The sequence below is a fragment of the Equus caballus genome, chromosome 9, assembly GCF_041296265.1.
Source record: "Equus caballus isolate H_3958 breed thoroughbred chromosome 9, TB-T2T, whole genome shotgun sequence".
Lineage (NCBI taxonomy): Eukaryota > Metazoa > Chordata > Mammalia > Perissodactyla > Equidae > Equus > Equus caballus.
In genome coordinates this window covers 21,645,677-21,665,964 of record NC_091692.1, presented here as the reverse complement: position 1 = coordinate 21,665,964, position 20,288 = coordinate 21,645,677, and the positions used below count along the sequence as shown (strand labels likewise).

General features: G+C 37.3%; 1 protein-coding gene across 3 annotated transcripts; it reads right to left on the bottom strand.

Annotated features, from left to right (window-relative positions):
* Positions 1-586: 586 nt before the first annotated feature.
* On the bottom strand, positions 587-19,522 carry TTPA (alpha tocopherol transfer protein). Of its 3 annotated transcripts, XM_023648538.2 has the most exons (5): positions 19,108-19,522; positions 12,478-12,631; positions 7,378-7,571; positions 5,655-5,765; positions 587-2,767 (listed from the first exon to the last, which is right to left on the bottom strand). In XM_023648538.2, the coding sequence occupies exons 1-5, from the start codon at positions 19,309-19,311 to the stop codon at positions 2,594-2,596; spliced, it is 837 nt and encodes a 278-aa protein (XP_023504306.1). In that variant the 5' UTR covers positions 19,312-19,522; the 3' UTR covers positions 587-2,593. The 3 variants fall into 3 exon arrangements, with proteins under 3 accessions (XP_023504306.1, XP_070077595.1, XP_070077596.1); XM_070221494.1 differs by lacking the exon at positions 5,655-5,765 and having other exon boundaries at positions 19,108-19,456; XM_070221495.1 differs by lacking the exons at positions 5,655-5,765; positions 7,378-7,571 and having other exon boundaries at positions 19,108-19,456.
* Between the last annotated feature and the right edge of the window lie 766 nt (positions 19,523-20,288).

Genomic DNA, 20,288 nt, shown 5'->3' with positions numbered 1-20,288 from the left:
TGTAACTCATAGTTCCTCCACAGCATCTAAGTATGGCAAAATTCAACATATAATGCCGATAAGGAATGTTTCAGACAACACTCTCTTACTAGTTTACTGGGTTTTTGGGTTGTTTGTATGTTTAACCTGTTTTGTGAGCTTAATTTAGTGAATGCCAAACATAATATTTGCTCTAGGACTTCAGTGTTATTTCTGTAAAAAAAGTATATTGTTTGACGAATAATATCATGATCTAAGCTAACAGCAGATTGTTTCGAAATCAAATTATCTGATTAAGTGGCACATTCTGGCTTTTTTCATTTAGAAGTTTTAACTTCTTAAGAATGCCTGGCTTAGTGTTATGAAATTAGCTTGTGGTCGCTTTAAGCACAGCGGGGGTAAAAAACGTCAGGGGATGATGGTTTTGAACTAAGCAGCAGGGAACCCCAGCCTGCAATAAAAAACTCACAAAGAAAGAACTGACATTTGTGTAATGGGCAACTAGATGTGGTAAGTTTTCTTAAACTTTTCTGTACAGAAAAGCAGTGTTTGAAAAAGAATGTGTAATACATAGTCTTATCTAAAAATGAAAAAGAAACAGCTGTAATTTAGGTGAAAGATCTTTATTTTCTTTTGAGCAATATTAAAACAAATAAATTATCATGCAGTTCAGTAACACAAAGAGCACATGTTAGAGTTAATCTTTTAAAAGGCACTTTTGGTGCAATTATAGTAAAGTAATTTAGACAATTCGCTAGTTACTTATCTTGCCACCTTGTAAAATTGCCTGCTTATTTCACGTGGTTCTTTTAATGTTCTTCAGTGAATTGTTGCATTTTATAGAAGTTTCAAAGTCCCATCATGAAACGCACTTCTATTGATTACCTTATTTTAATTCTATTTACTGTCAGTAACATCACCAATGAATCACATTTGAAAAACATTTAAAAATATTATCTTCTATTCATCTGCTAAAGTAATCATTCCTTCAGAGTCATAAGAAAGTGTTTTAAGTGCCCAAATGTAAATGAAGTGGAACTTTGCGACCTAAGCCTCTTTCTAGGAATAAAAGTTGGGTAAACCAGAGCTTTTTGTTGCTGTTATTGTCTATTCTTTTTAAATGGTTTTATTCTGCTGTTATATTTAATTATACAATTTTGAATTGTATGATTTTGTGAAGAAGACTTTAACATATTTTTAGAAAATAGGCACAATCTAATTTTTTAATACAAATTATAATGTAAAGTTAGCTTCCCAATGCTAAATTAAAATCCAGCACATTCAAAGAACATTCACAAGTACTCTCAATTTTTTCATAGATATATGTACAGAGAATCATAAGTATCAGCTCATGTGATTAGAATAATTTTCTTATGAAGAAAAGCATCCTTCGCATATCCTTCCACAAAGGTACTATTGTATGATTAATGTTGAAACCCAACTAAGCTGAGTCAACTGCTTAACAATTTTTGCACTCTATGTTCTTTCAGTTTCAAGTTTAAAATAAAATTTAAAAAATTATAAAACACTATAAAAACCATCATAAATTGAAAGTTATATTGACATATCTTTTCCAATAAATGAAATAAACTACAGTACAAACGGCACATTTTAATTAATGATTTAAGTAAAAATGAACTGTAGGATTTGACTAGAATATTCTCATATGATAGGAAAACTCAAATTACTTCATGCATAATCTGAAGAGTTCCAGATGTAATTGACAGTCATTTAAAAAATGTAAACATTTTCTTTCCCTTACATAGTTGTGCTATTGTTCAATTAAAAATAGAGTCCATGTATGTGACAACTAAATATTATTTCATCTCTAAGTCTCTACATAGTTATGAAAAGAATAGCCAAAAACAGAGGTTAAATTACATCTTTGAGTTGTCTGAAAATGCAGAAGCAGTATTAAGAAGGCATCAACTATGCCCGAAATATTTTCTAAATTATTTTTGGTTATCAATTGTGTCAACATTAGTCATTTCATAGAGACCTGTAGATACTACATACAATAGCTTATGGCATGTGGACTTCAATCAAAAGTTTTTATTGTGGAAATATGCTAAAATACAATTTCCCTGATATGAACTGTCTTGCTGGCCCGCAGGAATAACTCTGTAAAACTTTATTCAGATTTTAATCTGAATTATCTAATCTGACACCCACCCAGAATGAGTGTTAACAGATTTTTATCATCAGCTGATTTGTGCTAATATTTCCTTTCAGTGGACTATTTATACATTTATTACTAAACCAATGTAGTCACAGAACTTGTTTAAAATGAAACTTTTCAGAAACATACAAAGGTGCACATGAGTAGCTACTTTAGAGATAGCATTCTTTCAAGTGCAAAAATCAGGAATCTCTTCTATGCTTTTAAGGTGTACTAACATTCAATTACTTCAAAGGTAAAGAAAATGCATATAAAAAGTAAGGAAGTTTCCCAAATACTCATGTTGCTCATGTCAAAAGATTTTTACATTTTTAAATATTAATCAGACAAGCATTAACTAGTTTAAAAGATTCCTGTTCTTTCATTCATTTAACCAATTAGGATCTCACTCACGTATTTTTAATTAGGAAGCCATTCACGATAAATAACTTCATCTCACTGAATGGTCTGGGAAATGCTGCTGAGATAATTTTCAGACTTCATTATAAAATTTGTCCACTCTTGACAAATGTCCTCTATGGAGAACTCTTCACCACCATACTCCAGAGGAAGAATGTCTGGGAAATGCTGAAGTAAGCTCTCTTTGTAATTGTTCCCATGCATATGAATCTGAAACAGCCAAAATGTTTTAGAAGGCATGCCCTCTGCCTCTCAATATATTAGATGCATTTTCAATGGAAAATCAACACCATAAAATAAGGTCCTCTAATAGCTTCCAAGACAGGAGAGCGTGTACAGACACCTACATCATTTATTCCACTGCTTATGAATCTAAGAATTTTACTTATGTTTAGATTGTGCTGTTTATGAATTTGATCATCTCTTTGTTTCCTTATATTTGCTTTCTTATAACTATACAAGATTTATAAAAAGATATTCTTTTCCTCTTTCCAAAGTAGATTTTTAAAACTCTAAATAAAATTATTTTATACATTCTATTCCCTAATGTCCAAGTGATTCTTAGCAAAATATCTAATATCCTGGGACTATTCTGTAGATCATAAAAATGCACTACCTGGTATTAGTATTATTAAATAAAATATATATAATATATTAGCATAAAAATATTATATATTAAAACATATAAAATATATTAGAAATATAATATATAGAAATTATAATAAATGTTAGAGTTTATAAATTATATATCTTATATTATAATATATATTAAATATATTATTTAACATATTATTAATATAAATATATTATATTTATATAAATATCTTTATATATAAATATAATAATATAAAATAGCATATATATAAGCACACAACTAGGTACATGGGGAACAATTTATTTGGTACTGTTGATAGATATTCTTGGTTGGTTCAAAATTAAGAGATAATTATGATGGTTAAGAACCTTAAATTTTCAAATATTTTAAACTATAAAAATTGATCATATATTGGGGCTGGCCCCGTGGCCGAGTGGTTAAGTTCGCGCGCTCCGCTGCAGGCGGCCCAGTGTTTCGTTAGTTCGAATCCTGGGCGCGGACATGGCACTGCTCATCAGACCACGCTGAGGCAGCGTCCCACATGCCACAACTAGAAGAACCCACAACGAAGAATACACAACTATGTACCGGGGGGCTTTGGGGAGAAAAAGGAAAAAATAAAATCTTTAAAAAAAAAAAATTGATCATATAATGCCCCGAAGTTAAAGACTTGGAACCTTCAATTAAAAGCACATCTCATTAAAAATAAATAAATAACCTTTCTCCATCTGTTAGGGCAAAACGTTCACCTAAACATCGGACAGTTATTCAATAAGCACCTCTTCCGTGCTAGGATATGAGGATTGAAAGATGAATGAAGCAAGTCTCTTGCACTCAGAACCTCAGAGTACCATCTTTGATTTTTTCTGATATGTTTAAATGTTTATCAGCTAATTGAAAAGAAATTTTACTGTCTCCTCAGGAAGTGGGAAATAAAATCATTCATTAGGTATTGCCAAAATATTGAATTGGAGAAAAGTGGCTAGACTGGATCCCTTCCCCTCATTTTGGCAATAACTATCGCTGAAATGCTTTATCTAACTTCTCAATTTTTTACTTTTATTTCTTTTTTGCTCAGATTCTCCTATTTATCAGGTTCAGTTTATTGTTATTTGTCTCAAATATAACCCAAAATAGAAATACTTATTTTTAGATCTGTCAGAGTTAAAGAGAAAATGGCCAGCTATTATCAAGCTACGATGAGGAGAGAAAAAAGGGAACAAGCAAATAAATTGACTTTTATAAAAATATTAGAATGAAAAATGGCCATCTTCATAGGGGTGGTTCTTCTTGTAAACAGAACTACCCACTGGATAATCTCAAAGAAGCTCTAGGGTCATAATTTTCTGACCAGATGCAAGATGTTACATTTTCTCAATATGAAAGAGTATACTTTCTAAAACTCCGAATATGCTATTATTACTCACACTATCACTGTTTATCTTTAAATAATTTTTGAGATTTAAATTGTCAAAGCTTTTAAAAACTGTTCTGTGTTCATGCGTTAGATGTTGCCAATGTTTGTCTACATAAATGCTCTAAAAATTATCCTCTACAGATTCATATAGAAGAGTGGTTGCTATTCTTGGGAACTCAGATTCTATTTTCAATACTTGAGAAATCCTAAGAGATATTAGATATTCACCTGAGAGAAGGCTTCACAGGATGGGTACAGAACATCAAATCTCCTGCTTTGACTAATGTGACATTAAGCCACATACATTAGGTACTGTGGTTTTCAGTTACATGTCTCATTTAAATATATTTATTTACTTTTTGCCTAGACAATATATTCACATGGCTAGAAATCAAAACAAGATAAAAGATCCACAGTGAAATGTCTTGCTCCCAACCCGAATCTCATCCATACCATCTACACCTCAACTCTGTTCCACTTAGGTAACCAATTAGGCTGTTTCCTTGTATAACCTTTTAATGTGATTTTTATGCAAATATACCTATAGATTCTGATTTCTCCCCTTTTTATACAAAAGCTAGCATACCATAAATACCAGTCTGCATTTTCCTATTTCACTTTACAATGCATCCTGCGAATCTTATTGTATTCCATTGTGTAGATGCATCATAGTTTATTTAACCAGTTTCCTGGTGATGAGCACTTGGTGGTTTCCCATCTTTTGCTGCGATCAATCTCCTTGTGTATGCAATTTTGTCTCTACGCAGGTGTATCTGTAGGATAAAATCCCAGCAGTGCGCAGGCTGTCATTTTGGTAAGTGTTACCACACTGCCCCCTACAGGGAATATACCATCTTGCACTCCCACCAGCAAGGTACGAGAGACCCAGTTTCCCCACAGCCTCACTAACTTGATTTTTCTAAAGTAAAAACTTTTAATTTATTAAGTAGTTGGCTTATTAGATGAATACTCAAAACAATGGGCTAATGGTATGTGGGGGTTGGAGAAATAATAAAACAATTCTCATATAAAAAAGAATTGAAATGTTAGGTACAGAGGAATAGTGACTTGAATGTTTTACTCACACGTTGCTTAATTTTCTCAGTCAGGAATGGTTTAATCATGGAAAAGACAGCATCGAAAATTAATGGCTCATTTATCAAATGGATACCACGAACTTTTAATGGAAAAGAATCCTTTTGAAAATAAAAGAATAATCTTACTAATAACAAAGCATAAATCAATATACATTCCTATTGACACGTCCCTTCTTTGAACACTTATAAACTTACAGCAGTACCTAAAATGTGATTTTATTTTCAAAATTATTTATTCCATCAACACAGTAGCCTGCTTTATAGTTCACTGCAACTAGATTAAGACCTCTGAAAAGGTTTCACTTTGTAGCTTAGGCAAAGTATTTTAAAAAGTACCTGCATCTTTCATAAATAAGACAGGAAATATCTTCCCCAATCACATATAAGTGTTCTTTTAAGAGACCCATGAGTCTTTTGGATATTTATATTTAACTTTTCCCCCAATTTTTTTACTTTGAGGAAAAAAATCAAACTTTCATAAACGTTGAAAGAGTACAACAAACACATAATTTTCAACTTTTGACACAAGTAGAAGTCTTTCACAACAAAGTAATATAGGCTTATTTAAAAGGTTTAAAGAGTTAAGAACTGAAAGAAAAACCTCATCAATAGTTTCCCTACCCAAAGATGTGTTATTAATATGGAGACTTTTCCTGCCAAGTTTCTTTCATGCAAAATTCTTTTTTTATTCTATGCATTGCTTTTAGAGATGTGTTGTCAGTCTGGGGATTTTTCTTTCCAGGTTCTTTCTATGAATAATTTTATTTTAAACATAATTGCTGATATGCTGTCTGAAAAATTTGCGCCATTTTGTTTCATTGATATAGTACAATTTTTGTAAACGTTATGAATTTTAATATTATTGCAATAATCCATCACATGGATGTACTATAATTTAAATAACCATTTCCTATTTCTGGAAAAATAATCTATTTCTAATTTTCTTTTATAAAAACTGATGCTATAGTAACTGTCTTTATCTGTAGAAGGCAATGGTGGCTATAAGCGCAATTTTTACATTCAGACGACCTGGACTGAAATCCCTGCTTCACTGATGACAAAATGTGTGTGCTTGGGCATTGCTGTATCATCTCTGTGACACAGTGATTAATTCATAAAATGGGAAAAATAATAGTCATATGTCATAGGCTTCTGTGGCCATTTAGGGGTAATGTACTTGAAACGTTTAGCAAAGTACCTGGCACATAGTAAGCTATTATTATTACATACAAAGTCTTTACTATACTTAAGATTATTCTTTGGCTAGGTTCCCAAAAGTAGAATTATTGGGCAAAGATGATGGCCATTTTAAAAACCTTTTGATTTCTGAAACAACTGTATCAATTTATACCTACCAAGACTTATGTAAATTGTACTGTGCCACTGCTATAAATCTTGTTTTTTGAGTCAATGTTTTAATTTAGGAAGAAAATTTTAATAACAGATAGATAAAGTCACCACATTATTGTTTAAATGGATAAATTCTGTGGTTATTAATTTTGAACATATTTTCAGTTTCTTGCAACATCCTTTCTTTCATAAATCAATAATACTTTACTTCATCTTAGCATTATTGAACTCTATATATCATTTCTAAAATTTTATTTACCTTTTCAATAAATGTACCCTCCCTTCTCTTTGTCTAACATATAACTAAATTTAAATTTATTATTTGGAATTAACATCCCGGGGAGTTAAAGTATACACTTACTGTAAGAACAGCAGCAATCTTCTTGGCTACATATGGGGTCATTTGAAATGCATGAGAAAACTGCCAGCCTTCTAGATCAAAGATGGCCTTGATGCCATTCCGTTGCGTTTCTACTTCCTGGACAATAAGCTCTGATGTGATTAGACTTACACGAAATACATCGTAAGCTGTGAAAACTTTTGGGTCCCAGTGTGCTAAAAAAAAATTAAAAATAGCATATCTCAGCATTGTGTAAAGAATCAGAGAGACTTACAAAGGCAAACCAACTCTTTTTAGACTTAAAAGATCAGTAGAAATAAAAACAAGTACAAAAATCATGAACTGAATAATAGATCAAATTGATGGTCCAAGAACACAGGCCTGCTTCTCCCTCCCTCCTCAGATCCCTAGCAAAGATCAGATTTTTAAGAACATAAGGGAAAAAAAGGAATGAATGCAGGCTGGATTTGATTGCCAGATGAAACTACAGCCCCAAAAATGCAAAAGAGGGCTGTAGTTAAGGATGGGAATGCCTCTGGGTATGCTCCAAACTGAGAGGTATTGGAAATGGGAAAAGCAAGGGCCTGGATTATGAAGAGTATCTAGGACCCTATAGCAACCAAAGAGGTTGCTAAGGGAAATGCATGAAGAGCAGACAGGCAGGCTCATCTCTCTGACATCCCTCAATGACAAGCAACATGTAGCAGCCATGTCTGTGTAGGCTAGAAAGGTAAGCATAGGCTTTAGAAAGCAGAGTCAAGGAAGCACTCAGGTAGCCATCCACACCCAGGACAAACAGGGAGTACCTGTTCTAAGAAGAGGAGTTACTGATATTGTTTACTCCCCTCCTCCTGCCATCCCTGAGGCAGGCCATGACATGCAGAAATGACAGTAATGGACAGGCAAGCAGGTAATCTTTAAAAAAGATACGCATCCACTAAGAATTATAATACTTTTAAAAACACACACAAAGAAGAGAGGAACCAAACTCAATAGACAAAGGCACTAAACCCAAAGAAACAGTTAATAAAGCAAGAGACATGAAAAGAAGAAAAATAGTTTCAGTGGGGAAAAAAAAGCTACTGAGGCTGTTATTATAAGAACATGCTCTTGATAAAAAGAATCAGTTGGAATCTTGGATAATCCAAGCAAATCTCAGTTGATGGGGCAAATGATAGAAAAGACACAGCCAATGAGTGAATATTGGTTTGGAACATCAAGCTCAGCAATTCTCTCAAACTCAGCACACAAGAGCCAAGAGTTGACAGGTATAAATAAAAAGTTGACACATATAGCTAGATCCAGAAGTTTCAACATCCAACTAATTAGAGTTCTGGAAGGCAATAATACAGAGAACAGGGAACAGAAGAGAGAGGAATAGTAACAGTAGAGAAAAATCTTCCAAAGCCAAAATAGATGCAAGTTTTCAGGTTGAAGGGTCCATGGAGTGCCTAAAAAGACAAAAGTAAAAGGGTAAAAAAAGTTCATGACTAAGTAATGGTAAAATTTCAATAAACCAAAGTTTCTGGCTTGGACAACTGGGTAGAGTGGCGGTACCATTTATTGACATAGGAAACACTGGAAGAGAAACGTTTTGTGAAGAAAAGATCATAAGTAGTTTTGGACGTGTTAAAATTGGTGACTGTGAGACATCCAGTTGGATAAAGCTGGAATGGAGGGCTGGTTGTATGGATCTTTGGAGACAGGGAGGTGATGGGGTACAGACACAAATCTGAGAGTTGTTTAAGTTTATATGACAGCCTGCGACAGCAATTATCTTAGATCCGTGTTTATCTTTGTTATAGGAGAGAGATAAAGTAGCATAAGAAGAGGAAGGTGAGGCCAATGTCCTAAGGAATTTCAGAATTTAAAGGGTGAGTAGAATAGGTGGTGCTAGCAAAGGAGACTAATGAGAAGGGGCAGCCAGTTAAGCGGGAGGAAAACCCTAGGAGAATGTGGGATCAGAGAAGCCAAGTGGAGAGGATGTCTCAAGAAAGAGGAAGTGGTTTGCTGTGTGGAGAGGTCAAGTAAAAGAGGACTAAATGTATCCATTAGTTTTGGTGAAAAGAAGGTCACTGATGATTTTTAAGGTCATTTTAGCAGAGAGGTAGGGGTGAAACCAGATCAGGGTGGATTGAGAGGAACTGTGAAAAAATATGGATGGTGAACATTACTAATTTAAGAAATGTGGCTGAGAATGAGAGGAGTAGGGAGACAGCTGGAGGGTCTTGTGGAGATGAGGAGGAGCTTTTGTTTGGTTTTGGATGGCTGACCCTTAACAGATGTAAATGTTAACGGGTAGCGTCCAAAGCAAGGAAAAATGTGAAGATATAGAAAGAGAAGAGATAATCAGAAGTATTAGGGAAGGTGCAAGGGGATTGCCCCTTGTTTTTTAAAAGTCTCAGATTCCTGGTAAGAATTTGAGTAACCAATTCATAGATAACCCAGCTCAAATATACTGTAGTACTTCAGACATTGGCTGAAAGCTACAATGATGAAAAATGTGAGTGGAACGACTGAAAGTCTGCAGTTCAGAAAATAGTTACTCACCTAAATTTCTGAGCCCACCAACATGGTCTAGACTGGTGCTATCCAATACTGTAGCCATTAGCCACAAGTGGCTACTTAAATGTAAACGAATTGACATTAAATAAAATTAAGAATTCAGTAGCTTGGTTGCGATAGCCACATCTCAAGTGCTCAACAGCCACTTGTGGCTAGTGGCTACTGTAGAACAATTTCATTATCATAGAAAGTTCTACTGGATAGTGCGGGTCTACACTCTAAGCTCCTTTAACACAAAAGAAAAACATGGCTTAAATTTTCAGTTCCTTTTCCGGCATATATCTAACATTTATTGAGTGCATATTATATACCAGGTAATGTTCTAATTATGTATTTTATATGTGTTACAAGATTTAATGCTCACAGCAACCCTATGAAATAGGTTTTTACTATGCCCATTTGACAGAAGGGAAAATGGAGTTACAGCTACACAGCTTTCCATGTAGCTAGAACACAGCAGAGCTGAAATTCCAGCCCAGGCAACGTGCCCTAGAACTTGCATTCTTAAGAACTAAGCCATGGTCAAAACTTAATACTCACTGTTAAATGTTACTTTTGCTGTTGTAGTACAGCAGTCAGTCTCAAAAGGCATAAAATTACATCCTCTGGCTTGTAGGCTAATAATGGCAAAAACTTAGTTTTGCCTTGGGTCGCCCTGCTGGACAAGAGAAAAAGGCTCTGTGCATTTTCTCACCGCTTCTCCTGCATAGAGATGGTACCCAGGGAAGGTGGTTATGCTAATGTTCTACCAAAAAGCTCTACCATAGACATCCTTTTTTAGTTCCTCCCATTAATTGAGTTTAAATTTAGAAAATTTGTAAATCTTTATCCCATCTTTTTGTTTTACTCATAAAACTCTTCTGAGTTTCTCCTTTTCACCCTAGAATAACATGCGTTATTCACCCTAAAATAACAGGAGATTTGCTGCATACCCTCCGGTTCTGACCATCACCAAACCTACATGCTTTTTTTATTTTAAAATCTCTTTGAGTTAAACAGTACACTTATAAATTAATATATGACAAGAGACCTTAGCTAGACAATAAAAAATTATCAATTCAGTGGTAAGTAGCCATTTGCTTTTTCACCGTCAAAGTATCATTTTTACTTTTCAACTTGCTCCAGTTAGTTTATAAACAAACTCAAAAAAACTCCAGCCAGACAATGCAGAGCCTGGACACCTGCAGAAAGAATCATCCGTAGGTTTCAGTTTTATGTTCCTGGGACCCCTGAGTAGGGTTGCCAGATATTATATAAGATGCCCAGTTAAAGTTGAATTTCAGCTAACAGGATGCATATTTTTGGTATAAGTAGGCCCCAATTATTTATTGTTTATCTGAAATTCAAAAGTAACTGGACACTCTATTTTTATAAAATATAGGTTTACTTGCTACATAAAACACACTTTGCTAAATCTGGCAACCCTACCCCAAGGAACTTAGGGAATGTCATTCAACATCCTATAACACTGGTGGGGCAATGAGAGGACAGGAAAGACATTCTGATGTCTGTTTTATAGGCAATGGCTTCATGATTAATCCAGTTTGCATTTGACACATAAGCTGGAGCAGAAAACTAGCATCATTCTACTCAGACTTCTGATCCCTTTCAAGAATTAAATGCAGTGTCTTCTTGCAAGAAAGCAAACAGTTGAGTTATAGGCAGATATCTTATCTCTAAGTGGGCAGGAAAGGCAACTCTACAAAAATTTCAAAGTTCTCTAGAATATTTACAGATGTAGAAGTTTCTGTAAGACTATAATTCATAGGATTCTGCTCATGAAATGTTGGTTATCTTTGTCCTTTCAACTGGGTCATGAGAGGATGCTGGGAGCAGTACAAGTCCTTCTCAGTTACACACCATTTTTAGTCACACACATGTCTAAGGAAGGGGCAGAAGTTATAGGTTATAGATCACCAACTTACAAGAAACACTAGGAAGGCCTAATGGTGGAAAAGAGAAGCACTGAAAACAAAGAGGGGCATGTGGAATTCAGTGTTGTCAACACTTCCCAGGGGAGCTGCTTTCCCACTGCGTCTTCCTCTGTCCAGGCAATGAGCTTCTTGCTCCTCAACCTGGGGCATCATTCAACTATTCATTCACTCACTCGCTTCAAAAATATTTAATAATACCTACCATGTGCCAGGCCCTGGTTTCGGTGCTTGGGATACATCGAGCACCAGAACAGAACAGACAAAATCCATGCTTTTATGGAGGTTCTATTATTATAGTTCAGGATCCTTATTTGGATTTCCTACTAAGTGTTTTCAAAACTCTTTACCTTAGTCTTTTTCACCTTTTCCCCCTATTTCTCTTCCCTGTTTTCTTTGTCTCTTATTTTATACAGTTGACTGTGTGGAAGAATGGAAGTAGGATTTTCATTGGTTTTTGTTAATTTTCTCACAACTGCCAGTTTTACGATATTTGGAGGGGAATTAAAATCTAACTTAAACCTAAGTTAAAAACCTAAAAGCCTAACTACTTAAATATGGACTCATTGAAGCTGTCTATATGGCAGTCAAGAAAAATAAAAAAGAAGTGCTGTGTATGACTTACCAATTCTGTAAATAAGAACTTTGCTGCCGGTGGGATCTCTGGCTTTCAGGACGCCAACGTAGCCAGCTTTCAGAAGGCCAAGAATACTTCTAGGGTGTAGGTCTGCACTTATTTCTGGACATTCTGCTCTCCACTTATAATAATTTTTTAGTAACTGAAAAATAAAATTAAAATTGTCTGCAGACGGCATACACGGTAAGCATTTTGTGAAAATGGGAAGAAAGCCTTGGCTTTATGTATGGCCCCTGCCATCTATTATGTCAGAATATTCACTTGGCCATTTTTTTAGCTGTAAAAACTAAAAGTTTCCTCATCAAGCATCTCAGGTGACAGACGTTAATCACAAATTCAAAGTTTGGTAATTTCCCTTTGTCTCCTGAGGGAAATGGTCTCCAAAGATGACTGCCAACCACTCCTCCCCTGCTGGTGTACACAGGCCATCCCTCCCACCCAGAAGTGGAATCCACCTGATTTCTTCTTCATGAACTGGGCTGGCCTTACGACTTGCTTTGACTCCTAGAATGTGGCAGAAGTGACACTGTGCTAGGTTTTAAGAAGTCTAGGACCTTCTGTTCTGGCTTTTTGGGATCCAGACAACAGGTAAGATACTAAATGGTGAGTCCATGCACAGAGAGACCCTGGAGGGTGAGAGGCCGTCCTAGATGGTCTGACCTCAGCGGCGTTCCCATCCGATGCGATGTGGAGCAGCGATGGGCCGTCCCCATCAAGCCCTGCCCGAACTGGAGAATCACAAACAAATTGTTGTGGTTTAAACCACTAAATTGTGGGCTGATTCTTTTACTCAGCGACAGGTAACTGAAACATCCATCTTTAGTCTTTCTTTGAAATAAGGAGGAATGCAAATTAATCAAATGAATTAACTCTACAAATACTGTTTGAGTATCTACAATGTCCCACACACTGTTTTAGGCCCTTGAGTGACAGCAGTGAACAGAATAAATCTCTGTTATCCTGGGAGCTGGCCTGTTGGTGACAACTGGACTCTACAGGCTGTGCCGTGTCTTCTTCAGAAAAACCTTGGCTCCTCCTTATATCATCTGTGTGACCTCAGGTAAGTGTTTCACTCCTCCAAGTCTCGTTTCCTCAATATCCGCCTTGTAGGGTCATGTATAAAGCATGCATGGGTGTAAGGAGTCGTAGTTAATACTGCTATTCTTATAAAAGGAAATGTTATTGGGATTAATCATCCAAGTATTTAGTGCAGGTTTATATTAAAAATAACTAGAATCTTTTGGTATTTATTATCTTTCCTATGAAAAAGAGCCAATCAAAGATACAAAGGGACATCTCTATACCACTTCTATACTTTTTACTAATAGAAAAACAACAAAAATCAGCTTTGTTAATAGTGGAGCGCACTCAGAGCACCTGTGGAACACTATGCCTGGGTATTAGGACTTAGCAAAATATGGTTTGAAGGAATCCTGTTTCCTTTTCTTCCCAAAAGAACCACAAATAATGGTTACTCTCCATATACAAAGAATACAAATATTGCCAGTGTATTGTGAAGAATACTAAAATCAAATTATACATTTAAAACTTATTATATTTTAATTTTCCTCTATGATTTTCAGCATTCTCAATTTTTCAAAAATGACAATATATTTGTTTTGAGTTTAAAGAGATCTATTAGCAATGTGGAACCGAAGTTCAGATGAACGAAAAGGACAAATGTTATATCTGAGAGTCACTGAAATAAACATGGTCACTGTAACCACAAAGCAGTATCAATCAGAAGAGAAACTACAAGTACAAATTTGACAAAAACAAGTAGAGGTTGAAATTCGGAGCCCTGGGAAAGGTCAATGTCTGGGAACGGCTGGAGGAAGAGAGAAGCTGGTTGGAGTATAGGAGAAATGGCACTACGGTGTACAGAAGGGAGGAAAAAGGTGTTTGTGTTGCTCTGATCCTCTCTCCTTCTCTCTCTCTGATATTGTCTCCCTCTCTTTCTCTCTCTTTTTCATTTGTGCATCTAACAAATTTACCTTAACTGTTTAAAAAAAGAGAATGCAGCTAAGAGTTAAATGCAACCGAGAGGTAAGAAAGGAAGGAAGTTGGTAAATTTGCCAACAAAGAAATAATTGGTGACCTAAATAGCAGATTCCAAAGGCAGTAAGAACAAAAGGCACATTGTAGATTCTGATATATTCCTTCTACTCTATAAGATGAATTTCTCTTCTTCTTCCTCCTGTCTTAGGGGGCATCAAAACAAGTGTTAATAGCATTTGACAATGCTTATTACTTTTTTGATAGTTCCCTCACACATAAAAATAGTTCTTTTAATTCTGATTCAAGCAAATGCTGGAAGCGGCTTATTAACTCCTACACAGAAATTACAATTTTATTTTCCCATGCAATGATAAAGTCATGGCTTCATTAAAAGGCTTCTTTTACAGGTGCTGGCCCAGTGGCGCAGCCGTTAAGTATGCATGTTCTGCTTTGGTGGCCCGGGGTTCACTGGTTCAGATCCCGGGTGTGGACATGGCACTGCTTGGCATGCCATGCTGTGGTAGGCGCCCCACATATAAAGTAGAGGAAGATGGGCACGGATGTTAGCTCAGGGCCAGTCTTCCTCAGCAAAAAGAGGAGGACTGGCAGTAGTTAGCTCAGGGCTAATCATCCTAAAAAAAGGGTTCTTTTAGGTAATAGAGACAGGTACATGTGTTGAATGAAAGACTAAATTAATGCATGAGTAAAACAGCTGGATCCACATACTTGAAAAAATTATTTTTGTAAAGATGCACAAATCACTCTCATGCCTCTGACATTTAACTCTTGCAAGTTGAAAGATCTAAGCCTGGATCTTTCATTATTACTTTTCCACTTATAAATAAATTCAAAGGTCCAGTTGACATAAACGAATTATGCAAACAATGTAAACTGCTACTGAGCAATTCTCGAACAAACCACTGAAAGTCCACAACAACAACAAAATCGGCTGCAAGGGAGTATTCATTATTGGAAGGCACTTGTTTTGTACCACAGGTAGGAATAAATAAATATTAAAAGTTATGGTTTATTTTAACTGTGCTTGTAATAGAGCAGGTTTCTTCTTACACTTTTCACATACTTTCAAACAAAATAACCATATTTGGGCTATTTTAATAGGGTTTAACGGCATTATTTCAATTCCTCACAACCACGCTGAGAGGTAACTATTGTTACCCCACTTTATGGATAAGAAAACTAAAGTTCAGAGAAGTTACACACTTGTTTAAGGGCAATAACGCTCAGAGCAGAGTGCAGACTGAAACTGACATGTGATATGACACATTTTACACGAGGGAAATTTTACGTTTAGAGGGTAATTAGCAGGGAGTCAGTGGAGCTTTGAAAGCTTTGAAGTCTTTGGGAAAACCATAAAAATGCTTAAAGGATAAAAAACTTAGCATATGGAGCAAAAATATAAGGAATGGACACGTCACTTGTGAAAGACAGGAATTCACAAACATATGTAGAACAGACAGATGTTAACAGTTGTTTGTTTTCATGTTCACTGTTTTAAACAGAAGGGCCGGAGTAGTTGGTGTACGTGCGAGCACAGGCTCGCCTGGGGTCAACCCAAGTTCAAATCGCTGCTCACCACTTGACTGTGATTTCGGACTATTTACTCTCAACATCTCAGTTTCTTCTAAAATGAGGAAATACTGAGATAATCCACACAAACACTAATAACCAAAGTACCTGGCACTGCATAAGCTATCAGAATTATAAAAACCTCTTTACTTTGTTATAACTTCAAATACAAAAGCTAGAACAATGAGAAATTTCATTATAACTGAGGGACTTATCAAGCTTTCTTCATACACTAAAACTATAGAGCTTTTCTATTGTAAAGAAGGGAGTCTGAGTTGAATTAACTGCCTTTGTGGAGGAAAATGACAAAATAGTTTTACATTCTAACCTTTTCCTTTCCTTTTTATGTTGGCAGAAAAGTCAGGCAATGAGTTCACAGACAGAAACTTGATCCCTATCCAGTGGCTTTAGACACAGTCCTATTAGCCAATTCCTCAAGGACATGGAGCAGTGAAAACAATTCAGGAAAATAAAGTATACAGAAAAAAAAAAAACAACAGAGGCTGCAGGTAAATTTTATTTCTTCTGTTTAGACATTACTTTTAAAAAGCAGCTAAAATGAAATCTATAAATCATACGCTTTTTAATGTTAGTTGCCTCTACACATATATATGTTTAATGCCTCATTTAAACTGCACTTTCATAGGACCTGAGATGGTGTCTTCATATTTAGTAGCTGCTGAGTAAATATTAGCTTATTACTCATGAGGCTGGGACACCTGGGTAGTCAGCTGACCAAACAAAAATAAATAAAGGCAGATTCCTACCTCATTCCTAACATCAAAGTAAATCCCAGTAGATCAACAATTCCAATAGTAAAAAGAAAAGTCGTAAATTATTAGAGAAAATTCTGGAGAGGAGAAGAGCTTAAAAACCCAGAAGCAGGTCAGTCCTAGTGGCCTAGGGGTGAAGTTGGCATGCTCCACTTCCGTCCGCAGTCAGATTCAGTTTCTGGCACGGACTTATACCACTCGTCTGTTAGGTGGCCATACTGTGGCCAGGGCTCACATAAACAAAGGAGAGAAAGAGGAAGACTGGCAACAGTTGTTAGCTCAGTGCCAATCTTTCTCAGCAAAAAAAAAAAAAAAAAAAAAACCCAGAAGCAATTGGAGGGCAATCTAATCAATATATTTGATTACATAAAAATTTTAAAATTCTGCATACAAAGAAAATAGTAAAATGTCAAAGACAACGGGACAAAGGCTTATTTTCTTTAATACATAAAGATACTTTATGAATAAAGATATTTTATATTTTATGTATATTTTATGTAAACAAAACTGAACCAAATGAACAAATGGCAAAAACAGGCAATTAACTAGGAAACAATTTTAAAATTTTAAATATATGAAAGGTGATTAACCTCACTTGTAATTAAATGCATATTATAATAATGAGAATCAATTCCTCACCCCCCAGGCTGACAGATAGATCACAATGTTTCATAATACAATGTGGGTGATAATATGGAGAAAAAGATACATCATTGGGTAATATAGAAGTGATAAAGTTAGTGCAGACACTTTGGAGGATAGTCGTTATATTCGTCCACACTGAAAACGCACCTCTCACTTCATCCTGGAAGTTTGCAGGTTGAACTTAACCTATAAGGACACATTCCTATTTTTTCACAAAGACAAATGTACAAAGACATATTAGAATACTCTCGTCTAGTTTACTGCATTTGGTGTATTGCCAAGCAAATTGTAGGAGTTCAGGAATAATCACTGAGTGAAGGAATGAACAACATGCATGGCAGCACTGCCACTGGCTGAGGCCAACTCCTATGTCCAATAACGAGGACTGGTAAATAAATTTTAATATAATAAATTCATGCAATGGAATAGTATACAGCCCACAAAAGAATACGATATACGCACACATGCTGAAATAGGATGATCTCTATGATAAATTAGGTAAAAAAGGCAAAATGCAAAACATGTACATACGCTTGTGTGCACGTAGACTATATCTGGAAAGATAAAGAAGAAACAGGGAAGAGTACTGCCTCTGGTGAGGGGGCTGGCCAACTAAGGTTTAGGGTGGGGAAATTTTTTCCTTTAGAAAGTTGCTTTTAGACATTTATTTACACTCTTTACTATCTATGGATCTTTTTTTTTTACCACCCCCCACTCCTTACTTTTTCAATTAAAAATCAGTTATCAACAATTAAAAAACCTCATCTGAGACACGTTTGGATTCTGCCTCCCAACTCCAGGAGCAAGGCGCTTGGAGACAGGGCTAGCTCGGGGTCAGTCGCTGGGTGCCTACTGTGTGCCTGGCTCTGTGCTGCGTAGGTCTTGTTCTGTTAAATTGGTTAATGTTCAATCCTGGAAACGAGTCAACGAGGTAGGCGTTCTCACCATTACTTAATAGATAAGGATGCTGAGGGCGAAGGGACAGAACTCAAGGTCGCATCGCTCTTTCTGATGCCTCTCTTCCCAACACCCCTTCTCCCAACTAGCTGTCCTGTACCTGGAAACACAAAAGAACAGCCTCACCCCCACCTTTCCACTCAAAATATACTGGACTGCTTTCCTGTCTCGACACTTAAGCATTACTATTAATAATACTATTTTGCCAGAATTTGGCTTTAGACCTTCAGTTTTACTGGCATTTTCATTTTCCGCGCCACATCTACTAAAATGTGATCAATTTAGCCTTTCTACTTCTCAGGTGTTACTTTGTTTTATATCAACGGCTTCCTGCCAGAGAGAGGAAAGGCGTTTCCCCAAAACTTCACAGGTTCGGCGGACTCCTCTAGGGCAGAGTTTAAGTGTTTGGGGTCAAATGGGCCATCACCCCAGAGGGCTCCAGCTTTTTCTAGGTTTCCCATTTCCATGACCCAGAGAAACTGGAAGGACCGGTGCGGGATTTCTCAGAACACCTGTAGCCACAGAGCCCGCGCCCAGTGCGTTAGGGGCGTGTTCCCACCGAGGTCCGGCTTGCAACTTGGGCTTTCGCGGCAGTCTGGCAGCGCCACACGGACTCAGCCCGGGGCACAGGGTGGAGCGAGCAGGGAGGCCCCCTTACCCGCCAGGTCAGGTCCAGGTCGAAGTCCCGGGCGCGCAGGAAGCGCAGCAAGAAGGAGTCGGTGAGCGGCAGCGGCGTCTCGGGCACGCCGGCCGCGCGGGCCCGCCGCCGGAGCTCCGCCAGGCTCGGCTGCAGCAGCGGCGAGTGGTCGGGCAGCGCGCTCAGCTGCAGCCCCGCCGCCGGGCCCGGCCGCATCGCTGCCATGCCCGCCGGTGCCCGGCGGCCGGCAATAACCGCGGGCTCCGCGCCACCCTCGGCCCCTCCTCCGGTGGCCGCTGCCCAGCGCAGACCCACCGTCCCGCCCCGCGGCGGGCCTCGCACAAGGCCGAGGGCTGGGGCGGCGCTGCCACCCGAGAGGAAACCACGTGGTGTGCCCACGGTGCTGACCGTTCTGAAAGCTCTGTAGAACAATCTGAAACTTCCCCCAGGCAGGGAAGTTGCTGGTGTTCAGCGCCAAGGGGACGATGTCAAAAAGTTTGCCAACTTTAACTGTGATTAGTTCGGATGTTTTAAAAATAATCTGCTGGAGACTTTTTCTTCCTTCCTTCCTTCCCTCCCCTCCCTCTCTTCTTCCCTCCCCTCCCTCTCTTCTTCCCTCCCTTCACTCTCTTCTTCCCTCCCTTCTTTTCTTCTTTCCTTCCTTCTTTCTCTGTCTCTTCATTTCTTCCTTTCCTTTCCTTCCTTCCTTCCTCTTCTTTCTCTCTTCATTGTTTGTCTCGGATCTGGAAGGAACCTTCGAATAAACATTTATTGGCACCGTGGCAGACTCCTTTATGAGCCCTGCTCCGTACTCCTTCCATTAAGCCTCCAAACTGACTCCCCAACTCAAAGTGTGTAAAAAGAGTGGTTTCTAAATACACATTTCATAATGCCGCCTTAACTGACAGTACTCTTCTCCTTCCTCCCAAGCCCCGCAAAATCTTCTTAGTTCTTGGCACCTTTCCTTGTTAGTGACGTATACAAATAAATGACTAGCAAGTGCCAAAAAATCTTTTTAAACACCTCATACTTCCTCTGTTACACTCCACCACCATATCTAGTCTCTCAATATACAGTCCGAAGTCCTTATATAACTTCATCTATGTGATCCCGAGTAATGACGATGAAGCCAGGAAATGATGTGGAAACCAGAAAGGTTGGTAAATTTGACATCAAACCTGAAGTGAGTTCACTCACCCCTT